Consider the following 27,976-nt stretch of genomic DNA (forward strand, 5'->3'; position numbering starts at 1 on the left):
TTTTTATTATTAAAATGTTTAAGCTAATTATTGTGAGAGACTCTAATAGACCGCCTCATTATGTTTTTTAAAATAAAAATAAAAAATAGTTTAATTGTACTCTTTTTGGGTAGGGTTTTAGAATATTTCAAGTAAGCATTTAAAACACGTCAAGTAGGGGTTCATAGTATGTCAACTAGGTGTTTTAGCGTGCTGAAGTTGTCAAGTAGGTGTTTTTAATTGTCTAATTCTCATAAACCTCCCTACTTGGAATACCTCAAAACACATGTTTAACATACGTCAAATAACTACTTGACATACCTCAAATCATACTTAATACCCCTTAATTTAACACATGCTTGATAACCTCAAATACTTGCTTGGTATACCCTAAATACCTACGTGGTAATGTGGTATATCTCAAATCCCTACTTAACATACCTCAAACACCTACTAAATATACCCTAAATATCTAATTGGTATATCCCAAAAACCTACTTGGCGTACCTTAAACACCTATTTAACTACCCCAAATTCCTACTTTATATAACCAAAATACCTGTTTGGTATATCTATTGATAGCTCAAATACCTATTGATCTCAATTTAAAAAGGCCAGTTTAAACTGGTTTCGCTTGAGAATCCGTGTAGCAGTGTAGGTTAAACTTAATCCCACCTATTTAAAATTAATCTGCAAATTGCCCTTTTTTTGGCGGTTAAACCTCAGTTTCTAGGGTTTGTTCGTAGTCTAGAATTGTGAAACCTGTCAGTTTAATCGCGGCCATGGACGTGGATATGGAGACTTCGCCAAGCTACTTCGATCCCCATGACCTCAACATCAGGGAGCAGTATCGTCGTTACGGGTATTCTTTAACTACTGCATTCTCTTTTTTTTTTTTGAGTTGTGTTGTTGAATATTACATCACATTTCACCTTTTCAGTCTTAAATTTGGTAATTCATAAATCAGCAATTGATTTCTAAGTCGGTAGGTTTGGGACCGGATACAATTAATTTGTTGCCTAATTCAGAGTTAGTCATTAGGGTTTTGTCTTAAGAAAGATTAATGCTGGTTGTATGGGAGTTTGCTCTTGCTATCCAGCCAACCTTGCAATAAGGTCACTTCAAATGCCAAAGTATTGTGCACAAGTAACACCGGTTAGAAGCGCCCAGAATGATTTTCCGGAAATCTTCTCCGATCCTTAAGTCAGCAAGTATCCCATATGAGTGCCTAATAAACCCTTACCCAAGTGCACAGTGGCTCTTAGCTTGGAGAATTATATTAGGGTTTGTTTGTAGCGTGAGACTTAAGTTATCAAAGTAATCCTTTGTCCTATACATTAAGTGCAAATAATTGAGGGAGTGTTCTTAGTTCATTCACTTAGTTCTCAATAAATATTGCTTGAAGTTTAATAAATACTTGAGAGTAAATGCTTACTGAATGTCTTTTGCTCAGAGTATGTCTTTTGCTCATTTGTCTACTGAATGTCCTTTTTGACCTTGTGATATTACTATTATCGACATTGGAGCATACCCCTATGGTTTCGTGTGAAGGTGGCTATAACACTACGTGCTCCTCTATTATTGGTCTAAAACCATGCATTAAATGCCAAGTTCGACCTTTCATAAAAAGGTGAGACCTCTTTGGATTCCCAATGACTGCGTGTGTTTGACACACAATGATTATAGAATATTTACCGTTAAGTTACCGTGCTGTCTCTACTTTACATTAACGACCCAAATCTTAGCATATCTCCCCGTATCTCTTAACTTTCCTTATAAGTTAAACCCTTCAGGTTTTTAGTAATTCACCCAGCATCCTGAAGGGAGGATTTTCCTCATAGAATGACACTCCAGACCAGGGCTTCCAGATCAGATACTTCCAGCCTAGCTTGGACCATTGGACCATCCATGTCACTTTTTGGTCCAAACAACCAATGGTTTGGTTGTGCTTTTCCTCCGGACGTCTCTTGACCTAGACCACATAGGGTCCAGTTCAGGCTTCTAGGTTTATCTTTTGGTCCAGATGCCTGACATTTGGTCTAGACACATACAGTAGGTCAGGTGAAAAATACATAATTTGTAGGATCATAATCATTTTTAGGTGACGTGACTTGTTATGAAACTAGAAATCTAAATTAGGGGCACCAAATAGTATACATTTGCAAAAACAATCGTAATCGGATGACCAATATAATACATCCATCGTTTCATATTGTTTGTTACATTTGACCGAGAATTCTCACAATTTGTTAGCTATGTGAACCCATATATGTTAATTGGTCATCCACCAAGATTCTATTTCTACATTCATTTTGGTTTTTCTATCAATCTCTAAATCTTAATTTTTCATATCATTTTCCACTTCTGCCGTCCAAGTTAATTAGTTTTCCTTGTCTTCATTTTAAATCTCCCAAGTTCCAACATTTTGCTTCCTTGTTAGTTTTCCAGTATTCTGTCCTTGATCACGCTAAAGTCATCTTAGACGGTTCTCTTTCATCTGATTCTAGAGAACTGCGACACTTACACTTTCTTAGGTCTTCATTTCTAATTTTCTCCCCCAAAGTATGTCCACTCATAGACATCCAACAAATCCTCTCTTTAACTTTAATGGCACACCTCAATCGCATAATATCCTAGTGGCCGCTCTATATTTGCCGCCCACACTTAATCTTATTGGTCATTTAATGTTAGATATCTCGATGCTTTGAAATCTATGCTATGAAATATGGACATAAGGTATTTTAAAGTATCCACTTGATGATATTCCTTTCTCTTCTAGCTTTATAGTGTTTCTGGTAATCTCAATTTTGCTAAAGTTAACACTATATATTCCATCTTACTTAACTTAATTTAAATCTTTGTGACTCCAACTCTATATGTTTCATTCTAACTTAACATTTACCCCATTCTCGGTCCCAATCATCAAAATAATGTTGTCAGCAAATAACATGCTCCAAAACACGCTTCTTAGATCGTTTGAGTAATCTAAACAAGGATTGTTGAAATAAAAAGGGACATAGGGCTAAGCCTTGGCGAATGCCAATTTTTATTAGGAAATTCTTCACATGTCCTAACATTTATTTTTACTTTTCGATACTTATTTTGCAACATATTAATGTGTTTCTTAGAAATGCTCTTCTTGCGACATATTAATGTCGTGTGTAGGATTGCGTACCTGCTTGCTACTATTATTTATATTCTATCCCAGTCCCCCTCTTGTTCGGAGGTTGTGTTTGGGTTTTAATTAATAAGGAGGTACATTGGCTAACATATGACTTCTCATCAATTTCGGGTAATTGAAGAATGATGATATTGCCTGCTATTTATATTGAGATGCTTTACTTTAAGTGCAGAAAGATAAGTAGCACTTCACCACTTCGAAGTAGTCCTGCCTCTAGCTTTGGTGAAGGTAGGATGTCCAATACTGCATTGTATCTAGAAGACATTAAACAAGAGGCTGAAAGCCTGGATTATAGAGAAACAACTCCTTCACGAACACATTCAGCTTACAAAGGAAGATCATTTGATGTTCAGTTAACTCCAGAACTGCATAGTGCCATTGACTCATCTCATCAAGGTGGAATTTATTCATCAAAAGCGTGCAAACTTGAGGAGGATGTACATGATGCTAGTGAATCTACATTCTCTTTGTTTGCATCTCTTCTGGATTCTGCCAGTCAAGGTGATGAAGTTAACCCACTTGGAACAAATTAGTTGTAAACATTTGCTTGTGTTGGTCTTGTATCTTATCATTTGTCATCCATATGTTGCAGGGCTTATATCTATGCCTGATCTTATTCTTCAGTTTGAGAAATCATGCCGTGATGTTTTTGAATCTATGAGGTGCTTTTATTTATCTTTATCCCTCATATTGCATGCCAACTTTTTCATAATGTTAAATGCATACTCTGAATCTTTAATGACTCGAAGTTATACAATTGTTATGCATAATTGCTTGCTATTAAATATTGTTGTATTGGACACCATGTTCACTGACCTCTGATGGAGAAAATCTCATGGAAACTACAAAGATGGGAACGAGATTGAAAGAAATTATAACCTACAATTGCTGGACAGTTATCGGTTGCGTACAAGTGGGATGTCTTAATATTGGGGTTATATTGATGAATCTAAATCTCTATGGAGCAAGTATTTTTCTTCGTAATGAGTTGAGTTGAGAGATAATGACATTTAGTAGACAAATGAGCAAAAGACAAATGACCTTGTAATAAACTAATCGGGTCTTGAACCGTCAAGACCAAGAACTTAGAAAAACAGATATAGAACAACAGAATGTAATGTGTATTGATTGTAATCTCGAGCATTACAAGAAATATAGTTATACAAGCATTTAAGAGGCTTGCAACTCTCCCAAAATGAGTATAAAACTCAACCTAAAAGTGTAATAAAATTTCCTTATATGTTTCTCTACTTACCCATTCTTTTTTTATACTAGTTTTCTCTCCCCTACTAGTATATTGCAACAGATTAGCCCCAACCCGTTACCAAAACTGATTAATGAACACAAGATATGAGCAATTCGAGTCTGCTCTTGACTGTAAAAGGACTTTCTCCTTGTTCTTATTATTCAAAAGCTATCTAAACATTACAAGGGTGGCTCTTTATATAGCCTAAGCCCCAAAAGACAACTAAAATTACAAAGACTAATTTATAGTGAAATGTCGATGATGCCCTTAGACCCTTTGACCCAAGTCATCTCATATATCTAACTAGTAGTACTTACCCATGATACCCTTGTAACTAATATATCATATACCTCTACTGTGATTGCATCTATGGACTCATTTTGAAACCATGCTGGAAGGTCAGTCAATAAGTGTATTTTGTTGCTCTTTGAGTTCTGTTGTTCGAGGGGAAATAGGAGGCTTTCAAGGAACCTTTCTTGCTTTTACTTCATGGGAGTTTACCTGATGTGCCTTTAATGATATAACCTTGATCTGTAATCTGACTAGTGGTGTTTTAACCTGATTTCTGAGGACTTCTTGTTCTCAGTTGGTGTACTCTAATAATCTTCTGTACTTAGATCTGTTTGATTAACTTATGTGTATTAGGTGCAAAACTAGTCCATCCCATATGCTAGAGGGTTCTAGTGTATTTAATGAGCTCTTCCATTGCTACTTTTATCATGCTACTAAATGTTATTCAATCTTTTATTGATTCTCTTGCAAATGAGGAAGGGTTTATGATGCTTTTTGGGCGCTAGTGCTGCACATCCCTGTCCTTTTTTATTAAAATTTGAGTGTGCTCACAAATGTGCTCCAGGTATGGCTCTAGTGAGAGATATCGGATTGTAGAAGACAGATTAATGCGACAAAAAGCTCAATTATTACTTGACGAAGCTGCTTCGTGGTCACTTCTTTGGTATATCTATGGAAAAGGTGGTTTAAATTTGTTTGCTATAAGTGGAGCTTATTATGCTTTTATTTTTAATCTTGGTTCACAAGTCCATTTTCTCCTTTATTTTTTATGTGTCTCATAGTTTTGTTTATGGTTTTGTTCAAAGCAAACAATAAGCCCTGTATGGCATGCAAGGTTTTTTGAGTCTTAAAGGTGTGTTAGAATTTGAAATTTAGAGTCTGATTTTCCAATCCTTTTTCACAAATTAGAAGTCAATGTCTTGTGTCTGAGATGGGAAACTCTAGCACAAACTACAAAGCAATCAAAAAATAGAAGCTAACTTCAACAATCGAGCTAATCGGTAATTGAAACAACACAAAGCAAAACTAGTGGAAGGACTTGAGACGTTAAGTTTTTATGGGATACCATATGGAAATAATTTACTGCCCGAATTCTTATTATGTCATTGCGAAGGAGGCTGTATTCAGATGGAAAGCTATACAAAAGACAGATGGCACGACCCTAGTTGAGAAGTGATCCTGCATCCAAGCCATCTGATATTAAACCTATGAAGTCTGGTGATGTACATCCTTTGTGTAACTAAACAGTTCTATGATGAGTTGCGTTGGAGTATTGTGCTTGCAATACTGTTTGTGTAAGGCTGAATCGTTGCATGTTGTCTAGGGATATTGCTATTTATGTTCTGTGGAACATTCAACATTTGTCATGACTCATGATAGCTAGATTGAAGTTGTATAAGTTAACCATAGCTTCAAGTTCAGCTTTGTCTGACTATTGTTTGGGGAAGGGGGATGTCGAATGTCAATCAGTGCAATAGTGAATTAGCCATAAAAAGGAAAAATAAAACTCCAGTATAAACATTGTGTGGTTTCTTTATGTCCAAGCATTTAATCTATTTGAGAAACATATCTATTCCTTCAGAAGTAATTCATACTCCCTCCAATTCAGAACTATTGTCCCATTTCCTTATTGGGTAAGTTCACCTCAAATGTCCCTATTTTTAGTAATGATTTTATTACCATTTTACCCTTAAAGTTACAAAAATACCCTCATTTAATTTTATTAATTCTCTAAACAAACTATTAAAACCTTATAATTAAACCCCCTAATACCCATCTAATTAACTACTCCTTCCTTTATTATAATTCCTCACCTTCTATATTCACATAAAAACCCAAACTCCCTCACTTCTCATCTTATGTGTCTGCCTTCTTCATCTTCATCTTCATGTCCCATTTTTCATCAGTAATCATCTTCTTTGTACGTCTTCATCTTCTTCTTCTCGCTTCTGTTCTTCGTCCTCACCGAAGCTCATCATCTTCATCTTCATGCTCTTCCCCTCCTTCATCTTCTAGATCGGATAAAAGCCCTAATTTTTCATTTTCATCTTCATCTTCATGTTCTTGATCCTAGATGTACTTTCAGGGTAAGGATTGCGATTATCAGATAAAAGTCTTCATTTTTCGTGATTATCAGATTAAGCCATAAAATTGTTGTTCTTCCTCTCCTTCCTCTTTTAGATCTGATTTTATTATGAATTTTTCACTTTTAGGTTTTTAATTTAGTCGTTTTTCATTTTTCTTAGTTTGGGTTGTTAAAGATCTGATTTTGTTCTTAGTTTGGGTTTTATTAAAGATTTGATTTTGTTAGTTTGGGTTGTTATTAAAGATATGGAATTGTACATGTAATTCTTAGTTTGGGTTGTTGTTGTTCTTAGTTTTTTTTGAAATTTTGTATATGTAATTCTGTACATGTAATTCTTGATTTTGGTTGAAATTTTGTTTGATTTTCCTTCAAACTGATGTTCTCCTTTTGGGTTCATTTAGAAATGGAAAGAATGATTAAATTTTAATTACTTTAATTAATTTCTCTTAATTGCTCATGTGACCCATCATTTTAGGTGGTCCCTTCACATCCTTAATATTTGTGCCCAAACAAATGGGACAATAGTTGTGAATTGGAGGGAGTATATATTTTCACTAGATTAAGAGCATCGCACATTCTATTTAGAAAGCTTGTCCTTTTGAGTTTGTTAAATAATAAGTTTGGTCAGGTTTGTGTGAGTTTTCTATATTTTTAGATTCTCTTTTTTTCTACAGGAAGTGAAGAAATTCCTGAAGATCTTATTATGGTAACGTGTCTTCAGTTTGATCACTTTGAAGTTTGTTTTGCCCATTTGTTTTCTAAAACCATTAATTTTGGAGATGGGAACTGACTGATGCACACTTGGCAGGCCCCGACAACTTCACATCTGGAAGCTTGTCAGTTTGTTGCCAATGATCTCACAGCACAATTGTGCCTTCGAATTGTTCTGTGGCTTGAAGATCTAGCGTCTAAAGCCCTAGACTTGGAGAGCAAGGTAAGCTAAACTGTTCTTCTGCTCAATGTCTTTGATTTGCCATTCATCAGTGATTCATGCTGTGAAATTTGTCATGGTTTTGTTGCATTTAGTTTTTTTGGACTAAATGTATAAGAGTCTTATATATTGGAGCCCTATGAATTATGATCTTCAATGTCTATATTTCTTTAGTTTCTTAACAGAAGTTAATTTTACTTTTTTTTTAATTTCATTTTACCATGTTGAGTTCAGTGACGAATGCCATTGGATAAGATGCTTTATAAATTCAAGAAGAGGAATTCAGTTTGGCTCAATGTTACGTGGAACTGGATAAAATGCAAAATAGGGTACATGAATAAGAATGCAGGACGCTACCTTAAAATTATCTGGAACAATTGTTTCCCTAAAAATATACAAACTGTCCAAATCACCTGAAATCTCGTACATAATGTGTAGTTGAAGCCTCAAACTTGGGACAAAGTTGTGGAAGCAAATAGTTCCTTAATTTAGGACGAAGTTCGAAGTATGCGGACTGGTGGATAGTTCCTAATTCTCCGTTTCTGTGGTTTGGCTAGTAAACGCTGATTGACTAATTCCGTAAGATCCTGCTTGTTATTAGTCTTACGCTAATCCATTGTGCACTGAGTGAACTCATGAGTATCTATTTAGCCTTTGAGGGGGATATTTTATTTGAAATAATTTTGTTATGTAGAGTATAGACTATAGAGTGTGTCTATTCTATTTAAGCTGATTATCATAATTTACTTGTCTTGATCTGAGTTCTTGCCTCTTGGCCTTGATTGCTTTAATAGAGATATATGTCAAATTTTGGAGGTAATTGATGCTATCTTCCCCAAATAAACACGATATTTTTCTCTCTTGAATGTTATACTCCCTCTATCCCATTCAATTTGCACAATTTATTTTGTTTGTCTCACTCATTTTGCTTCATTTCCTAATTCTGAAGTGGAGCCTACTACTTTTTTAATCTCATCCACGCATTTCATGAGTGTGCTCTTCTTGATGGGTTAAAGCTCTAAAAGATAGTATATTGTGAATTTAGGAGGAAAATAAGTGATGTATTTGGTGACCAAATTTTGTTACAATCATAATGTGGGACTTAATTGCTTCCCCTTGTTATGCAAGAAGCTTTCGGCCAGCGCTTTGTTGCCAAGATTTAGGCTCTATGTGAGTTGGGAATGTAGTATACATTTTAAAATAAGTCCACGCAGCATAGACCCTTAGACTTGCTAAACTAGGTAATGTCTGCTCATGTTGTCTGTGAAGTTTACATGCTCTACTTGCTAAGCATTTTTTTGACATGAACACTGTGGTTTTGCAGGTGCATGGATCTCATGTTGGTACTTATCTTCCAAGCTCTGGCATTTGGCATAATACTCAGCGACATCTTAAGAAAAATGAAATAGGTTTAAAAACTGTCAAACACTTGGATTTTGATGCTCCAACACGAGAAAATGCGCTGCCGTTGCCGGATGATAGAGTATGTTCTTAATGTCTAGTATTTTAATGTCAACATTAAGCTTGTGTTGGGATAAGTCTTTGACATTGTTATTGCTTTTGTTATAAAGATGTTTGTCTTGGCATTTTGAACTTTTAAGCTTGTATACTTTCTCTATAATGCCATTTGCTCTCAGTAAACTGATAGTTTAGTTCCCTGTGTTTATTTTCTCTGGATTATCTTTCCTTGGTTTACTACTTTGCTTATCTGTTATTATCTGCTAAGCACCTCTCCCTTTTATAAATTAAATGCCACGAAAGATTTCGGCACAAGTTTGTAGGAAAGTGATAATGTAGAGAGAATATAGTTGACGGGCAGATGTTAGACCGTACTTTCGAGATTAATAGAGGGAAAATTCATACCATAAAAGGTATGCGACACTTTTTCGGGAGTTCTTGAAAAGGGAACTATGACACTTAATTTGGACAGAGGCTGTATTTTACATCAATACATCATCTGTTGTCTTCAAGTAGACCTTCTCAAAGATTCAAGTATGTAAACTATTTGCCCTTTTTTTTTCCTAAGCTTTTGTTCTCTTGTATCTTTGCTGCAGCTGGCCTCTCTTAATTGTTTGTTTTTTCAAGCTGGCAGTGATGAGTATAGCATTCAAACTGGGTTTTGGTTCCTTTCTTGCAACTCACTCATTAAGAATAGCAATAATCTGAACCTTGCCTAGGAGCAACTTTGTTTTTTCAAAATGGTTTTCTTTGGAAAAGGATACTAGTCTGCAATTCATGTTGCCTTTGCAGCTCCAGTGTGCGAGGCTTAGGAAGAATAAGGAAAGCAGGGCCCACCAAATATCTGCATGCCTGTTCATATTACGAGTCTTGTGTTTAGTTTGGAAAGGAATGTTAGAATGTGTTGGAATACATATGCTGAAATTTCGTGGCATGGCATTTTCTTACTTAATCTCCAGGGTTGTTTATCAATGATGTTAAACATGATTAAGATGCTATCCTGTTTTCAGATTCATAGGGCTACTGGTCTTCTGCCAATAATACTCTTAAAATTAAGCGTTGCTGTCAAATACTGTAGCATTTATTTTCTTAAATATAATTTTGTTTACTTACCCTGTATTCTGGGTAGCTGTGAACTCCTTTACATGTGTGAATTGCATTTTATTTCCTTCAAATCTTGAAAAACTGATGCTAGTTCACCTGGAACAGAAACAAGATGAATCTCTATTGGAAGATGTTTGGATTCTGTTAAGAGCTGGAAGATTGGAAGAAGCATGTGAGCTCTGCAGATCTGCAGGACAGGTATGTTCTCTAGAGCTTGCAAGAGCCTGGGATTAAATGTTTAAACCTTTTTCTGAAGTTGAGTCTCTTACACAGCCATGGAGGGCTGCAAGTTTATGCCCTTTTGGAGGAATGGACCTAGTCCCATCTGTTGAAGCATTGTCGAAGAATGGAAAAAACAGAATCCTACAAGCGATTGAACTGGAAAGTGGAATCAGTCGCCAGTGGCGCCTTTGGAAATGGGCATGTTACTCTGCCTCTGAGGTAATAGTGAATCCTGTATTTTGATGGTATTAATTTCTGTGTAAAATTTCTGTGTATAATTTCAATTTTAAAATTTTCTGATGGTATTAATTTTTTCATTTATATTTATCTTTGTAAAATGTTAAGAGGATTGCAGAGCAGGGAGGTGGAAAATATGAAGCAGCAGTATATGCAGCTCAGTGTAGCAACTTGAAGCGTATGCTTCCAACATGCATGGACTGGGAGGTAAATGCATCTGTAAGCAGTAGCTATCGTATGATTCACTGATGTTTGCTTTTTCACTGCATATAATTGCTCTTATATTCAGAATGCATGGTATATAAATTGATCTATCTTGGTTGCATTATTTCATAGGCTTGTAACCATTAACCTGATCTTCCTTCTCTATAATTCCACTTTATATTTTTCTTTACTGTGTCCATATATGCAAGGTAGTAATAGGGATACTAAAATAGTCATGCATAACAACCTGATCATTTTTGGTTGCTGTAACAAGTCATGTGATCTTGTTTTCTCTACACGAACAATGCAAAAGCTTTAATCCTAAGATCTAAGGTTTATTTGTTTGAAAATCTAAAAGCAAAATTAAATTGAACCGAATGGAGTGGGAGAATATAATTCATATCAACCCAACATAGTTCTTGTGAAATATATTTTGTTCTTGCATTTTCCCCACTGCCCTCTGATTGTCCATGCGTAAATTTTTTTAATACTATTTTCTTCTTGATTTGTTTTACTACAATTGATTATTTCAGTCTTTTAATTTAATTTGATTGCCTGATACTTGGTATTTTCCTAGTCAGCATGTTGGGCAATGGCCAAGTCATGGCTTGATGTCAAGGTGGACATAGAATTGGCTAGTTTGCAGCCTGGACGAATGGAACTCCTGAAAAATTTCGAAGATGCTTATGGTGCTAGTCTTGATCAAAAAGTTGGCAGTTGTGGGAGGCCAGACAACTGGCCATTACAAATTCTGAATCAGCAACCAAGGAATCTTTCTTCTCTTATTCAAAAACTTCACTCCAGGTAGCGTGGAAATCAATTGCTGCACTATACTTTTGATCTGCTTCTGTATTTGTATGTCATTTTCTTGGAAATCAAAATTTAGTTATTTGTCATATTCTTTGTGATTCAGTGACATGGTACGTGAAGCGGTTGCTCGTGGATGCAAAGAGCAGCACCGCCAGATTGAGGCAAGGATTCAGTTTCTTAATGCTTTATGTTTCTGTATGAGTTGTTAGAGTCATAGTTTTAAAATGCAAACCTAGGTGCGGCGCATGCTTAGAGCGCCTTGGGCAGGCAATGGGTTGGGCTGGGGCACCTTGATTAAGCAAGGAAGGGAGGGATTCTTTCAGGCGAGCGCTTGAGAGCACCTTTTGGTCTTAGCCTTAGAAGAAGGCAATTTGATGCGGGCACTCAGCAGCACATATCATGTTTTCTCATCTCTTCATTTTTCGGTTATAAGTTAGGCCGAGGGAAGGGAAAAGGCTAGCGAGAATCGAAACTAAATTCCTCCTGGGGAAAATGGTACATGCTCTAACTAAGAAAAAACCGTATTCTATTCTCTTCTCTTTGTTTCTTTATTTTGGGTTTTATTCTGTTTTTTCCGAGGTTTTTCAATTTTTTTCTTGGGTTTTGGGGCGCCTCACATCCAAAGGTTAGCACCTTTGCTTGGATCTAATGCTCTTGGATCCTTGATGCCTTAAGCTGCCTTACTCTTTTTAAAACTAAGGTCAAAGGTATGGTTAGACTTTGTAATTGATTCCTGTAGTGGGCTTCATGCCGTGTCCTTGTTTCCGTATGAAATTATCAATTTCATGACAGGGGAAGTTAGTCAAATGTTTGCAACCACCATACTCAGATAATTGCTTCCTTACAAGAGAGCTGTTCTAAGACATGGAATAGGATATATCTAATGGGTGGTGTTTCGTTGCAATATGGTTAAACACCCCATTCACTAGGTTTGAGTCTTTCTAGTCATGTCCTGGTGGTTGATAGACAAAGAAACGCAAGAAAATATAGAAAACTACTGCTTTGTTAATTGAAGGGGAAGGAGGTCAAGAGGAGACAAACAAGATTTGGATTGATAACTAGACAATGCAAAAAAAAAAAAAAAAAGAAGAGATAGATTTGAGTAATTGTGAATGGCTTGGCATTCCCTAATTCTAACACTATGACAAGAAATAAACTCGATTTATTTTTGAATACGCTTGCTTCCCAAGTCTTTGTAATATGTACAATTTTTTGTTTTTTTGCCCGTCTCCTTTAACTGCCTTCTGCCATTTTCCCAAAGCAACCCCTGACAGAAAGTATACTACAATATCCAAACCAGTCATGGTTGATATCCTTATCCGTTGGAGTTGGAGTTTAGTTGTGAAAGATCTTGTTTCGTTGTCACTGCTGTATCACATTGAAGTTTAGTTGGTTCCATAAGTACCTGTAGAAATATCAATTGGCTGGATCAAATTCTTGAATTGCTTTAAAGCATGGATGGCAACTGTCCATCCAACCATAGTTATCAGACCATTGATGACTTCATGCCTCCACTTGTAGAATCCTTTCTTTCACATTGTATTCTGTTCTATGGTTGTTTTTTGTCATCCTAATATCAGACGATATAGTGTTTAATCTTTAAACAGAGATAAAGCAGCAAACGCAATATCATGTTTTTCTTTTCATCCTAATATCAGGCCTTGTGGTGTTTAGGTTGCAGAAAAAGAGATGAAGCAGCAGATGTGATGTTGCATCTTTGCATTTTGTTGATGTCTCCCTCCATCATGTTTCTTTTCATTATATACTATCCTTCGTTTCTTTTTAATAACTACACTTCCAATTTTCACTTTATTCAATGCGCTATTTTAACATTAAATATCTATAGATGCGCATCATAAAAAATATAAAAACTGATTAAAAATATGCATTAAAGATGAATCAAACAAGATCCCACTTGACTGTTTTTCTTTGCACATTCAAGAAAAATTGTAAAACAAGATTGATTGTAGAATATTGTTTACCATTTAAGTATAGCTATTAATAATAAACGGATGATAGCATCAGCAGGCTAGCATAGGATTTAAGCTGCAGAAACAGAGATGTCTATACTTTTTCTGTTTCAAACTTGCTAGTTGTGTTTGTAGGTTGATCTTCTTATCTGGTGTTGCAGCATACCTTAACGAACACTTTCTTTTGGTGGCTGAGGGTGTATATTTTAATTTCTTTAGGTTAATATGCTTAGATTATCTATTCAATCCATTATCCAAATTTTTTCGAGCTTTTTTCTTTTTTCTTCTTTTTGCCATGTCTTGCCGTGTTTCCTCAAGCGCTGCTTAAATTTTAATATACCCTTGTAACTGTAACGCTTACTTTTGGAACTTTACTGAAAATATTTTCTGATAAGCAGATGATTCTTATGTCCGGAGATATACCTCGTTTATTAGACCTTATATGGTCATGGATTGCACCCTCAGATGATGATCAAAATGCCTTCAGGTAAAAGAATTAGTGTATCTGGTTTTTGTGATTTTGGAAAGTGGCCTTCCTTTGATTAGCAAGTATTTGAATGTTCCTGAAATACGTGACTCATTTTTTAACAGCAGTTTTACTAGATTCCTTTGTGATGTGGATTAATGTGTGCAGTGAGGGATGTGGAAAATACTGTAATCACATGGGCAAGAGGCTTAGAAATGACACGTAGCTGTTTAATTTGGAACAGGGGACTCTGGTAGTTTGTATTTTGCTTTTTAGTGTATTGGCAAGTCCTTTCAAAGTCTTGGATTTGGTATTCTGGTCATCCTCATAAAGTTATAGCAGTCAGGAAAATTTGATTTGTGTTTAGGGATTTTGTTGAATTATTTGGTTGTATGTGCTCTGACTGTTCACAATTGATTTCCTTACTGCGTTGCATTGATAAAAGTACATGCTGATTGGTCCAACGAGTGCTTCTGCATGATAAATTATTTTCTATCTACATTAAGAAAAAACCTTTTGGCTTGCTGCTCTCTTATGTAGCTTGAATTGATATGTTGTAGGCCTCACGGAGATCCGCATATGATTCGTTTTGGAGCTCATTTAGTACTGGTGCTTAGACTTTTGTTTGGAGATGAAATGAGGGATAATTTTAAAGAGAAACTAATGAATGTTGGTGATCTTATTCTTAACATGTAAGTACGGTTTTTTTGGTGTTCCAATTTCTTCATCCTCTAATGCTGACAATTCAAATCTTATCTTATATCAAAAGCTGCCTCTGAATTCTGTTTGATTTCAATCATACTTCACTTCTTTTTTTGAAGTTAATTATTAATTGCTTAATAAACGTACAAACCAATTTTATGGCCTAACATGTTATAATGAAGAGCAGGTCTGGAGCAGCGTTGAATGCAGTATATGTAAAAACAATTTTTAAGATGTTGTCTTATATGTCAAGATAATCTTTTCCTCGATAAATAGAAATATATTTGTAAAATTTTCAGTATCTAAATCTTGTATATGCCAGTGAACCGCTATCAGTCCGTTGTGTTTAGTTTCTCTTAATATCTTTAGATTTATGCTGCCCCAGATCAATCTATAGTGTCATTCAGTCATTGTATAATACAGAAAGTTGTGTTTTAAAATTGCTTGAGGAGATTAAATTAGGAAAGGGTTTTTTTTGAACTTGATGAAAGAAAAAAATTACTCCATCCATTTTGTACAACATTTATGTGCAAAAGCTTTTGAGGACTCTTATAGTGTAGGCTGTAAAACAACAAAAAGTGCAGGGAGCTTATTTTATTCTATGACTACTAACAACTAGAATGTCCAATAAAAGTATCCTATTATTCTCTTCCATTGTAAAATCAAATGTGTCAAGGGAGCTCTGGTCCTTTGAGGTTTGTCTCCTTAAGAGGATTGTGGTATTCTTTTTTTTTTAATATAGTATCTCTAAGTTATAATTACTCTGCAGCTATGCTATGTACCTATTTGCGCAACAACATGAGGAGTTGGTTGGTATTTATGCTTCACACCTGGCATCCCATCGTTGCATTGATCTATTTGTGCACATGATGGAGTTACGGATGAATGCCAGGTAAGTCTGCAGTTCTCTTAATATATTATCCTCAAGTACTTGTGTATCAATTACAAGTTCACTATTGTCTTCTGAACCTCGCACATGCTGTTGAATTTTGTTAATAGCATACATGTTAAGTACAAATTGTTTCTATCCGCAATGGAGTATTTGCCGTTTTTTCCCGGAGATGAATCAAAAGGAAGCTTTGAGGAAATTATTGAAAGGTTCTTTCTTACTTTAGACTGAAAGCTAGAGTATCTTATGATTATGCTACTTGTTAATTAACAAGACATTATAACAACAGCATATTGTCAAGATCTCGAGAAATCAAAGTTTGCAAGTACGATAACTCAGAAGATGTTGTGGAACAGCACAGGTTGCAGTCACTTGATAAAGCTATGGCCATACAGTGGCTCTGCTTTGAACCCCCGTCCACAATTGATGATGTTGAAACCATTGGTGCAAGGCTTCTTCTACGAGCTCTTATGCACAGGTACGCTATTTTTTAGCAACACTTAGTGCTTCAGAAGTAGATTTCACAATATTTATGATGAATAGCCCATAGCATGGGATTAGATATTCACGAGGGAGAATCGAAGAATCTTGACTTTGGGATTGCTATGCTCTCCTAGCTCATAGATGTGTTTATCATGTGGAAGGGTTGCTTACATTTTATTCTCAGAAAGCATTGGGTGGTTTAAAGCTTATCTGTCTAACTATTATTGTTCTATCAATTCTAAATTTAAGGTTATTAGTGTTTCAAGTTTTCTTGTGTCATAATTCACCAGTAGTGCAGACTCAGGAATTTGTATTGAATACGAGGAGGTGTCATAGTGTTTGAGTTGCCATTCAAGGTAGAACTTTCATGTTTTTGTTCCATATGAAGTGTTATAGTGTCCTACCCATGTTGGTGTGTTGAGAATCTTGTGTGATTACTTGTTCCATACGAGGAGGTGTCAAATTGAAAGTTCGAGTAATGCAGGTCACTTCATCGTGACAACCTGGATTTGTCTTTTTTGCAAGCCGACTTTTTCTGTTATGTGAGAAAAAAACCATAAGCTGATTAAGTTGTCTTATTCCCTATTATTGCCTTGGAGTTGGTTTGTTGAAGTGATTTTCTCTTTTTTCAGTAACATACTCTTCAGAGAATTTGCTTTAATATCCATGTGGAGGGTGCCAGCGATGCCCATTGGTGCTCACAAACTTCTTAGTTTTCTTGCTGAACCTTTGAAGCAACCCACTGAAAATCTTTTAGCATTTGATGATCATGACGTTTCTGACTACCTGAAGGAGTTTAGAGACTGGGTGTGTATCATTGACTCATATTCAATTTTCTGACTTGTCTTTTGTTTAGTTTTACTTCTTACTCTCTAAGGACATTCATATTGATGATCTGTTACTGACGCTTTTTCCTTCTGAACTAGAGTGAGTACTACTCCTGTGATGCAACATATCGCAACTGGCTAAAATATGAATTGGAGAATGCAGAAGTTTCTTCATGTGAGCTATCGATGGAAGAAAAACAGAAAGTCATTGGAGCTGCAAGAGAGGCACTCAGCTCTTCACTGTTACTCCTACTAAGTAAGTATTGCTTTAAAAATATGAAGGGCTGATTAATCTATGCTTGTTTTCTCTAGAAACACTTTCTGCTATGTGTCTTTTTCAGCATAGTATTTTGAGGTGTCACCAAAACGTATCTTCCACATATCGACATTAGAGAAAAATGTCCACTTTCTATGTGAAGTGGATCTTACCTTTTCTCCTACTGCCTTCTCTTTTTCCACCATATCAACCTTTTCTCTAGAGGTGTTCGATTGCATGAAAAATTTGATTTTGGAATGTGTGAATGGCATGGTGATTATTCGATCAGTTAATTATCAGATAGATGATGCCGATCATGCTAGGTTGAGAACATGTTGGGTCAGTTTGGAATCAGTTAGTTGAGTGATCGAGTTAGAATCCGTTTTGTATCGGTTTAAGTTCGAGCTAGAAATGATTCCTAACCTCATTGTTGGATTCAAATCGGTAGTTTGTCGAGTGGTAATTCCCTATGGCAACATCATTGTTGCCCTTGACTTTTGTGCAACGAGTTGTTTTTTGTGAAACAAATTATTGTTTTGCCAATTTCAAGCACATATTGACAACGAAGTTATTTTTATTATATACAGGTTAACGAATTAGCTGAAATGAGATCAATTGAGTACAAAATAATTAGGACCAATTTAACTATTGTAATGGAACTTAATCAAAGAGAGGGAAACTAAACATAAGTGTAATAGGGAAGGAGTAATGAAAATCAATCGATAGTTAGTTGTTTTTTTATATTTTTTGTGTCTAAATTAAGGCAAAGTTTAGTTTTTTCATTAATGGTTACCAAAATACTAAATTTTTGAACAATATAAACTAAAAATTACGCAAACAATTTTTTGTGTTGGGTGAATTTGAATTTGCTTTTAGCAACCTAGTTAAAATTATGATAAACTTTAAGATGATGAATATTTGCTTCTTACTCCTTGCAAGAACTAAAGAAAAAGTAGAAATGAAAAAAAAAAATCCTAACTCTAAAATTGTGAGGAGTAAAAGCAAATATTCATCATCTGAAAAATTGAGAAAATATTCCAGAGACTATAGGCTACGACCCGCCATTTTCTTGACATTTTTCGGAAATTAGATTCCAGTATAATTGAGATCCAAGTTACAAATTATCAGTTTGGTCATCATCGGTTTGTATGATTTGGATTCAAGTAAAAAATTATCAGTTATGTTTCGGTTTCGTTTTTTTCTCGTCATACTTTTTTAGGTTAAGATTTCTATGTGTTCTATTAGTTCTTGGTTGGTGCTCATCCGAGTGCCAATCGATTTGAGGTACACTTTGGCTTGGATAAAACATGGGTCGAATAAAACTTAAGGTGGTGCTCATCCAGTCGGTTACAAAAATCGACCTAAGTTTGTCCTTTTCAGGTTTCAGTTGGGTTGGATACATAACCGGTTTGGATGGAGTCGGTTCCATCAAACCAAAAACCTATCAAATTTCAAGCCAGGCGCCTCTCAATTCAGGATTTCATACCTGGTCAATTTTGAACAGTGCTACAATTTTCCTTTGCAGCTATTACGCTCTTACCTTCTGTCTCTCTGTCTTTTTGTCTTCCTCCATCCACTTCTGGATTCTTTTACTCACATTTAACTAGTTTATGCCCTAATCTTTACTACCTAATTTTTTTGCTTACGTCTAACAAATAATTACTACGCTCTTGCATTAATTTTGTTTCTTCTGCAGGGAAGAAAAATCCTTGGTTGGTTCCAGGTGAAGATCAAATTTATGACACAACAGGACCTGTGTTCCTTGAATTACATGCCACATCAATCTTGTGTTTGCCTTCTGGTGAATGTATGTGTCCAGATGCCACTTTATGTGCAACATTGATGAGTGCTCTATACTCTTCGGTGACAGAGGAAGTTGTATCTAGTCGGCAATTGACGGTAATGCCTTATGATTTTTGAAAATTCATGTTAATTAATTCAAATTAAGATTGTCATGCAGATAATTTAGAATATGTACCTATAATGTCCAAGCTTTTTGTGGAATATGATCAATTACTTTGAAAAAATTCACATACGTTATCAGATGTGTCGTGTAATGAATGAAGTGGTTTGGAGTCAGCAAATCTGCCATGCCCGGGTAACATAATTTGGACCAATTTTTATGTGAAACTGAGTTACTGTATTTATTTGAATGCCATCAACTTGATGGGGTAGAATTAGATACAAATTTTCTGGTTGGGGTTATTTTATGCTCCACACCCGCTTAGACATTTTTTCCAATCACTCTATGATTCATCGTTAAATTGTATGAATGGGAGACTCTACTAACATTTTTAGTTGATAGTGATGTAATCCTTGACGAGCATTAATTTTTCAACGAATATCCTTCAGTTCACCGGTCATTCCATATGGCACCAAGTTTGTGGAGTTATACATGATTTCTTGCGTGGATCGGACCTTAGTGCACATCTTTTCATCTTTTATTTGTTTTTACTACTTCTTGAAGGCTTGGACTTTGCTCTAAAAGGTGTAAGGCTCGCCGAGACGCAAAAGGTGTTTTAGAGCGTAGGCGCAAGGCGAAAGGGCAAGCTTTTCGTAGGCGAGGCACCTTTTCGTCCACAACTCAAAGAATTTTAGAACATACTTTGATGCTTAAAATAATATGTTATTAATATTATAATGTACATTAACTATCCTAAAATTTCATTATCATTGCGCTAAGTTACTTATAGAGTGTAAAATAACATATAGGATACCTAAATACTCCCTTCAATTCACTAGTAATGTCCCATTTGCTTTTTGTATACTATTCATCTTTTACTCTTAATTTGTATTTTATTAATTAACTATAAGTTAAAACATAGTCAAGTGGGATCTTGTTTGATTCGTCTCAATGCAAGGATTATTTATATCAACTTTGCATAATTTTTTATTATGCACTATTAGAGATATTAAAGATTGAATAAGTGCATTGGATAGAATGCATAAAGCAAATGAGACATTACTAGTGAATTGGAGGGAGTATTATTTTAAAGCAATTTATCTAATTGTTTTCGGTCTAATTGTTACAAAAAGGAGAAGAGAGAATAATGAAAAGCCCACAAGATGATAAAATGAAAAATATAGAAGAAAGAAGACAATATATTGAATAGGAAAATTGAACAAAGAAAAGATGAAAAAATTTTAAAAGAAAATTCTATTAAAAGCGGATCCACCTTATAAAAGATTAGGAAAATGGAAAAAGAAAAAACTAGAAAATGATAGAAGACAACTGATTGATGAAGCCAAATGAAGAGAAGAAAAAAGATGAAGAAATTAAAAGAAGAAAAGAATAAAGATGAAGAATCCACAAGAAAGAAGATAGAAAAAAACACCACAACAACAACAATAATGCCAGAGCCTTAACCTCAAATGATTGGAGTTGGCTACATAAACCAATATATTAGTTCCAATGGTCGTCCACGTGGATTCTTCTCCATTCATTCCGATTTTCTACCATCTCAATTTATAATTATAGATCTTTCATACTATTTTTCGCTCGTGTCCTCCAAATCATCTTAGGTCTTCATCACCCTCATTTTAGGACTCTCGAGCTCTAACTTTCTATCTTCCTTACCGGTTTGTTGATCCCGTCTTTGCACATGTTCAAATCATCTTAAACCATTTTCTTTCATCTTTTACTCATATTTTGCAACTCCTATACTGCTTCTTATATCTTCATTTTGAATTTTGTCTCTTAAGGTATGCCCACGCATCCATCGAAACATTTGCATTTCTGCTACTCCTATCTTTCAACTATGGCCTTTCTAAAAGCCCAACATTTTGATCTATATAATAGCGTTGGTTTGCTAGTGGTTCGATAAAACTTGCTCTTTTACGTTAAAGGCATACCTCGATCAAATAATACTTGATTAGCTACCCTCCAATTTTGCCGCACATACTTAATTCAATGTGTCACTTCTTGTTGCACTATAGACCTAAGGTATTTGAAGCATCCACTTGGAGCAATTTCTTTATCTTCTAGGTTTATAGTGTCTCTCGTTATGTCGATTGTTCTAAAGTTACACTTTTTGGACTCTGTCTTACTCTGTTGAAACCTTGTGACTCCAACTCTTATCCCTATCGTTCTAACGTGGCATTTACCCCGTCTCTAGTCGCATTTACCAAAATATTGTCATTGGCAAATAACATGCACCAAGATATATCACCTTATATCAATCGGTTATATCTTTAGGTACACTGCAAAAAGAAAGGGATTTAGGGTCAAGCCTTGATTAAGGCCCATTGTAATTAGAAAATCCTTTGTTGCCCCTCCACATGACCTAACATTCGTCTTTACTTCATGATACATATCTTGCACTATATTAATGTATTTCTTGAGAACACCCTTCTTTTGCTCCTTTTCTCTTTTTTTCTCTCTTCGTACTCCTTCAATCCTTGTGATGCATGAAGGTTAATGTTGTCATTCCTTTTCTTTTAGAAAAAGACCACATTTGTACCCAGTATCTTGATTTCAGGTTTTTTCTAAAACGTCCAAAGAAACAAATCGACGCACCTTTAACCATCTCTTAATATATTGATCATAGTGAAAAGATGACAGTGATTCAAACATTTATGGAAGAGAAATGTCATCACCGTAACGGTTTTGCTTGGCGAGTTTTTTTGTGTTTATGTGTTTATTTTGTGTGTGTGTGTGTGGGGGGGGGGGGGGGGGGGGGGGGTCAAGGGGAGTACTTAAACTTGCTTGAATTCCCTTGCATTTTTCTTTCGCTGATAAAACCTTAGGTGTGCATTTGCACCGTTTTAAGATGAGGTGCCTTTGAAGTTCTTGTTATTTGCTAATTCATTATGTGGTTTTGTAGCCTTGTGTCTCTGTTATTAGGGAGACCGCATGTATTAAGTGCCAACAAGTGGCATGTTTCATATTTCAAGAACTTTCACGTAAGTAATTATCACTTTGGTAAAATGACCTGCAATGCTTTAGTGTTTGACCAATTTTGTAATCATATTCCTAGTCTTGTTAGTAGTTGCAATCATCTCTGTAAAGGGCAATAGTACTTCTGGAAACAGCAAAATAACATTCTATTTTATGTTTGGTTGAGGAGGAGGGGAGGGAGAATGAAAACTTATTTTATCTTATTTGGATTTGGAATGAGGAAAGGACAAGGTAACGGGAAGGTTGTCTATATTTCTCACCCTTTTGATAAACAAAATCCCTTCACCATTGGAAGCACTTAGAGGGAGAAGATAAGCCCAAATCTTCCTTTTTCTTCTCTTTGCTTCCTCTTTTTGTCTCTCTTCCCTCTGCATCTGCTCCATGATTTCTAAGTTATTGGCTTACTGTGTCTGTTCTCCCCTACTCTGAATGATTAAACATCAAATATATATTTTTGCTCACTTGCTAGCGGTGAGATCTACTACACATGTTTTAAATTTTAAGAAGGCTGTTATATGAGAAATTATATATTTGGTGTTATCTTCTACTTTCAAATTACTTGCATTGCTAGCTGTGATATACCTCAACATGGAGATTTTTAAAATAATTCAAATTAGCCAATTTATGTATTTGGCTTTTTCCTTTTGATTTGAGGTGAGAGTTAGATGTCATCGTTTTCCGTAGAGATTGGTACTGGTTGTCTCATTGTCTTTTAAGCCTAATTAAATCTTAAAACAAATTTGGTGCATGCTAGCTCTAACCTTTGGCTTGACATTTTCTTCTTGCTATGCAAGATTATGTAATTAGTCTTGTTACTTTTTTACTTTATTTTTATAATTAGTCATGTTCTTGTAGCTTATCTGATCTTTTAGAATTATACTAGAAAACTGGTCTGGAACACTTAACTATTTTGTATTTCCAGGTTGACGTGAAGGTTTCTCCTAAGAATAATTTCTGTGTTGATGTTACGCTCCGCTGCTTGGCTGTGGAAGGTGATGGATTAGGTCCTCATGAACTGAATGATGGTGGAGTTCTTGCCAGTGTGATGGCAACAGGCTTTAAAGGTACGATATCTTCAAGAGCATGGCTGCGTCATCATCTCAGATTTACTTGATTTCATTGCTTTTATATTGTTTCTTTCAACGCGCCTACAATGGTACATGTTCTCAACTTGTGAGGTTTTGTAAATTTGCTTCTTGACAGCCAATACTAATTTACACTAAATTATACTCTCAACTTATGCATGTTAGTGCGACATTTGTCCAACTTTTAAAGGTTGCATCTTCTTACTGTACTAAGTCAGCTGTTCATTGTTGACGTGGTTTGTGTTTTTTCTGAATTCTGAATATGGTTTTTGGGATGTTTGAGCCACTTGTATTAGTGACTCATCCTTGCTCCAGTGATGTATATATGTTGGCTTATTATTTGTTATGAATTCATGTTGTCTAGATTCCAAATTTATCTGAAAGGACTATTCTGCATTTATCAGTTGGTACTACTGTCTTGAGTGGTTGATTACTGATGGCTGAATTGAAGTCTCTCTCTCTCTCTCTCTCCTTTATGAAAGATTTAATCAACAACATTCAATTACCCCAATGCTATCAAATGACTCCCATCTAGTAGGATTTTTTTTGGGAGGGGGGGTGGGGATTTGCGCAATCTTACCTTCATTAGTGATAACAAAGAGGTTGTTTCCAGTTAACCATTTGTAGCAAACATCACCAGCAACTTCACATAAATAAGAAGTGCACATATGGTCGAATGAGTCGTATTAATATAATACAATATAGTCTAAAACCAAAGAATTATGAATCTTTGACCCAGATCAAACTAAGGGACTTTTATGAAAGCTTTTACGATGAGGAAGTATTTTCAACATTATGCACTTGGTACTTGGTAGAATGCTTAAGTATTCAATCTCTATTTGTAAGAAGCTTTTTACTTTTTGAATGGCCATCTATAAAATGGTGAGAAAGTGTAGTTCTGGAGTAAGACTAGATAAGGTTGGACCAGCAATTATGCTGGTAATATCAGTTCATAAGTGAATAGGTATGAAACCTAAAGGCTAAAGCTATCTCATTATGCCACCTGTTGTATACTGGCACTGCAGCATTGTGGTTGCAAGATGGAAGTGCAACACCTTAATCAAAATGTTATTGTTGCTGAATATAAAATACGCCTAGAACATAACCCTGGGAGTGAAACAACCTTGACACGTTCTTTGAGTGGCTCATCCGTTGATTTGCACATTATGTTTTGAATTTTTAGTTTGTTTCAGATTATTTGTTTGCTTTGCTGTGTGGATTTTAAGTAGAGACAAAATGCAGTGGTGCAGACTGGAACCTGGGACCCAGTCCTCGATCTGTGTACCATCTGTCCAAGACGCGATCAAGATTTTGATATCCTCATCATTTGGTGTTTTGCTTAGAAATGCTTACATCTTCTCAGAGATGTTGGTTCTAGTTAGAAAAAAAGGGCAACCTTCTGCAGCTTGGGATTTAGAAGAGTCATCTGTGAGAGATTCAATTTAATTGTCTCTACTAAACCTTTAGTTGTGTTTCCATTCTCGTAATTAGGTTACGTGTGCCTTCTCATTCAAATTCCATTACTTCATGAATGGGATAAATTTTGAGGATCATTTTTTAGCCTGTTAAAGGAAGATCATCAATCAACTTAAAATAATTAGCTGTTATATCTGCAATTCTTTTGTGATTTACCATACAAATTAAGGCAGGGAGAGCACACATATTTCTCAACCTAGTGAAAATTATAAAACACAGGTGAATTGCCTCGATTTCAAGCTGGTGTCACAATGGAAATTTCAAGATTGGATGCTTGGTATTTAAATGCTGAAGGCTCGCAGAAAGACCCAGCAGCATACATTGTGCGTGGTCTCTGCCGTAGGTGCTGTCTTCCGGAAATAATTCTACGCTGCATGCAGGTAATTGTGTTTTGTTTGCAACAAATTTTTGTTGAAGAATTTAGTATAACCTCCTGTAAGAAATTTTCGTGACTAGAAGAGTATACACCTGAAGTTTTGTTTCAAAAGATGTTGAATTCCACTAGTGGATTACTCATACAGGTGTCTGTGTCATTGGTGGAGTTGAATGAGGTTCCAGAGAGGTATGATGAGTTGATTGAGCTTGTTGCTTGTCCGGAAACAGGGTTTCTTTATTTATTTAGTCAGCAGCAACTGCAGGTAAACTATTCCCTTCTAAGCTCTTTGAAATTATCTTCTAAGCCTCTAGAAAAGAATTACAGAACTTATTTGAGTTTATTTTTACCTGATTATCTGTTTTTTTATATGATTGCAAATACCATGTTGATAGGGTAATTTAAATGTCAATGACAATTATATATTTCTGCCAATTTTTGTGCATGGATGCTCAGTGACAATCGGTGTATCACAACAATGGCTGAGCCTTATTTCCAAAAGATTAGGTCAGCTATATGAACCAATATATCAGTTTTAATGATCGTCCACGCAAATTCTTCTTCTCTATTCATTCCAATTTCCTACTATCTCAATTTGTTAGTCTAGTTCATTCATATCCTTTATCGTTTCTATCCTCCAAGTCGTCTTTGGTCTTCGTCACTTTCTTTTTAACTCCAACTTTCTATCTCTCTTACCGGTTTGCTAATACCCCGTCTTTGCACATGCCCAAACCATCTTGAACGGTTATCTTTCAACTTTTTCTCAATATTTGCAACTCCTAAACCCTTTTTTATATCTTTGTTCAAATTCTATCCCTCATTGTTTGCCCACTCATTCATCAAAGTATTTGCATTTTTGCTACTCCAATGTTTTTGTTCTATGACCCTTTCTAAAAGCCCAACATTTTGATCCATATAGTAACGCCAGCCTAATGGTCGTTCGATAAAACTTAACCTTTAAAGTTACGGGTACACCTCGATCAAATAATATTCCAGTAGCCGCTCTCCAATTTTTTTACCTACACTTAATTCTGCGTGTCTCATCTTGTTGGATGTCCCCACAACTCTAGAATATGGAGCTAAGGTATTTAAAGCATCCACTTGAAGCGATGATCTTTCTCTTGCTTTATAGTGCCTTTTGTTATCTCGTTTGTGCTATAATTACACTCCATGTACTCTGTCTTGCTTCGACCTAATTTGAAACCTCGTGACTCTTACTCTTGTGAACTATCGTTCTAACTTAGCATTTATCTCTCGTTATCTCGTTTGTCTCCATCATTCTAACTTAACATTTGTCTCTCTCTGGTCTCATCTACCAAAACAATGGCATCAGCAATCAATATGCACCAAGGCACGTCTCCTTATATCGAATGACTTATCAAAAAATGTCGTGAAAAAGAAAGGGGCTTAGGACCCTTTTTTAATGTGCACTATGCAAACTGCTGTAAAGATCACCTGCACTAGGCAAGCATCCCTGGAGTAGTTAATAGTTCTAGGTTAAAACATTGTTGTATCTAGATCAAGCAGTAGCTTTCATGAATTTTGAGTGCATGGTTCTCAATAATGTTCTTGCAACTTGTAAGTGCTTTGGCTGGCGGACAGAGAAATTAAATAGGCAATTAGGCAATTGGTTTTCTGATTGTGAATATCAGTGGGTTCAGCCCAGTGAAACATAATTCGCTAGTTAGTTTGCCTTTTGAATTCACGATTTGCTTAAAATGATTATAAAATCGCCTAAAACCAACCGTGATTCGCTTTTTTCGACTCGGAATTCGCGAGGTGATTAGATAAATGCTAATACCTCGATCTGTCAGCTAAAACATAACTGTCATCGACTATGTAATTTGTAAAAGTTTTTATCTTCATCTCAAGCTTCTTTTTTCATTAGATAAATGCTCTTGTTCTTTAGGATACTGTTATATTGGGTAATATGGACAAGTATTATATTTAACTAATATTAGAAGTGATCTATCCGTTCAAGAACCAACCGATATAGAAATGTCCGATTAATTTCAATGATAGTAGTATTGTGGAAAAATATTGCTGATTTGTGTGATCGTTGATTCAGATCATCCTCTAGTTCTCTATATATAAGTTAATAGAAAAAAATAACGATCTTCTGCAAAATCTGTGTGGACCCTTTCAGGGTGTAGTTGCTGACTTGTGAATACGACAGTTTGTATCTATAAAATCTTCTGCTTCATATCTTGATGTTTAAGTATTGTTTATTTGGTGTAGGAATTTCTGCTCTTTGAAAGGGAGTATACAATATGCTTGATGGAGCTTCAAGAGGAAAGCCCAAAGGGCGCCCGCGAAGGGTTGTACTAATGTAATACTTTATTTTCGGGACAAGCAGAATGTGATACATTTGTTCCATGAAAATTTAGTCCTTATTTGTCCACTTAATTATAGGAAAATGAGTCTAATCTGGAATCTTTAGAAAGAAAGAAAAAGCAAATGATCAGAACAAAGAAAAACCTACAGCTAGACTTGAAATGGGAAAATGGGCTATGCTGGAGTGAGCCATGTATCTAATGGACCATACCATGGAAGGCCATGTACGATAACGAGTTGTGTCTTGTTCGTGTTCACTGCTTTAATAAACAATGGCTTGTGACACGTCACGAGCACATGAGCTGTATGTACTATGTTGCAGGCCACAACTTAATTTCTCTATATTTAATCATTTTTCTCAAAATTGGTTATACATGGAGGACTTACTGGGCCCATGTGCGTTTTTTGCGTAGAGTAGTCAGAATTTACTTGACACTATATTTCTCATGATATTCTTTGTTCTTTGTAA

General features: G+C 35.5%; 1 protein-coding gene across 3 annotated transcripts; it reads left to right on the forward strand.

Moving 5' to 3' along the window:
- Positions 1-390: 390 nt before the first annotated feature.
- LOC130813781 (nuclear pore complex protein NUP107) lies at positions 391-27,957 on the forward strand. Of its 3 annotated transcripts, none has more exons than XM_057679651.1 (24): positions 391-841; positions 3,333-3,661; positions 3,753-3,822; positions 5,263-5,378; positions 7,458-7,489; positions 7,592-7,717; positions 9,039-9,197; positions 10,382-10,474; positions 10,550-10,717; positions 10,844-10,942; positions 11,517-11,743; positions 11,853-11,910; positions 14,118-14,206; positions 14,746-14,877; positions 15,657-15,779; positions 15,887-15,985; positions 16,066-16,254; positions 16,892-17,066; positions 17,186-17,342; positions 19,039-19,241; positions 23,162-23,303; positions 25,020-25,180; positions 25,322-25,438; positions 27,412-27,957. In XM_057679651.1, the coding sequence occupies exons 1-24, from the start codon at positions 762-764 to the stop codon at positions 27,499-27,501; spliced, it is 3,234 nt and encodes a 1,077-aa protein (XP_057535634.1). In that variant the 5' UTR covers positions 391-761; the 3' UTR covers positions 27,502-27,957. The 3 variants fall into 3 exon arrangements, with proteins under 3 accessions (XP_057535634.1, XP_057535636.1, XP_057535635.1); XM_057679652.1 differs by having other exon boundaries at positions 577-841; positions 3,328-3,661; XM_057679653.1 differs by lacking the exons at positions 25,020-25,180; positions 25,322-25,438; positions 27,412-27,957 and adding an exon at positions 24,567-24,954 and having other exon boundaries at positions 576-841.
- Positions 27,958-27,976: the final 19 nt, after the last annotated feature.

The sequence above is a fragment of the Amaranthus tricolor genome, chromosome 5 (assembly GCF_026212465.1).
Source record: "Amaranthus tricolor cultivar Red isolate AtriRed21 chromosome 5, ASM2621246v1, whole genome shotgun sequence".
Taxonomy (NCBI): domain Eukaryota; kingdom Viridiplantae; phylum Streptophyta; class Magnoliopsida; order Caryophyllales; family Amaranthaceae; genus Amaranthus; species Amaranthus tricolor.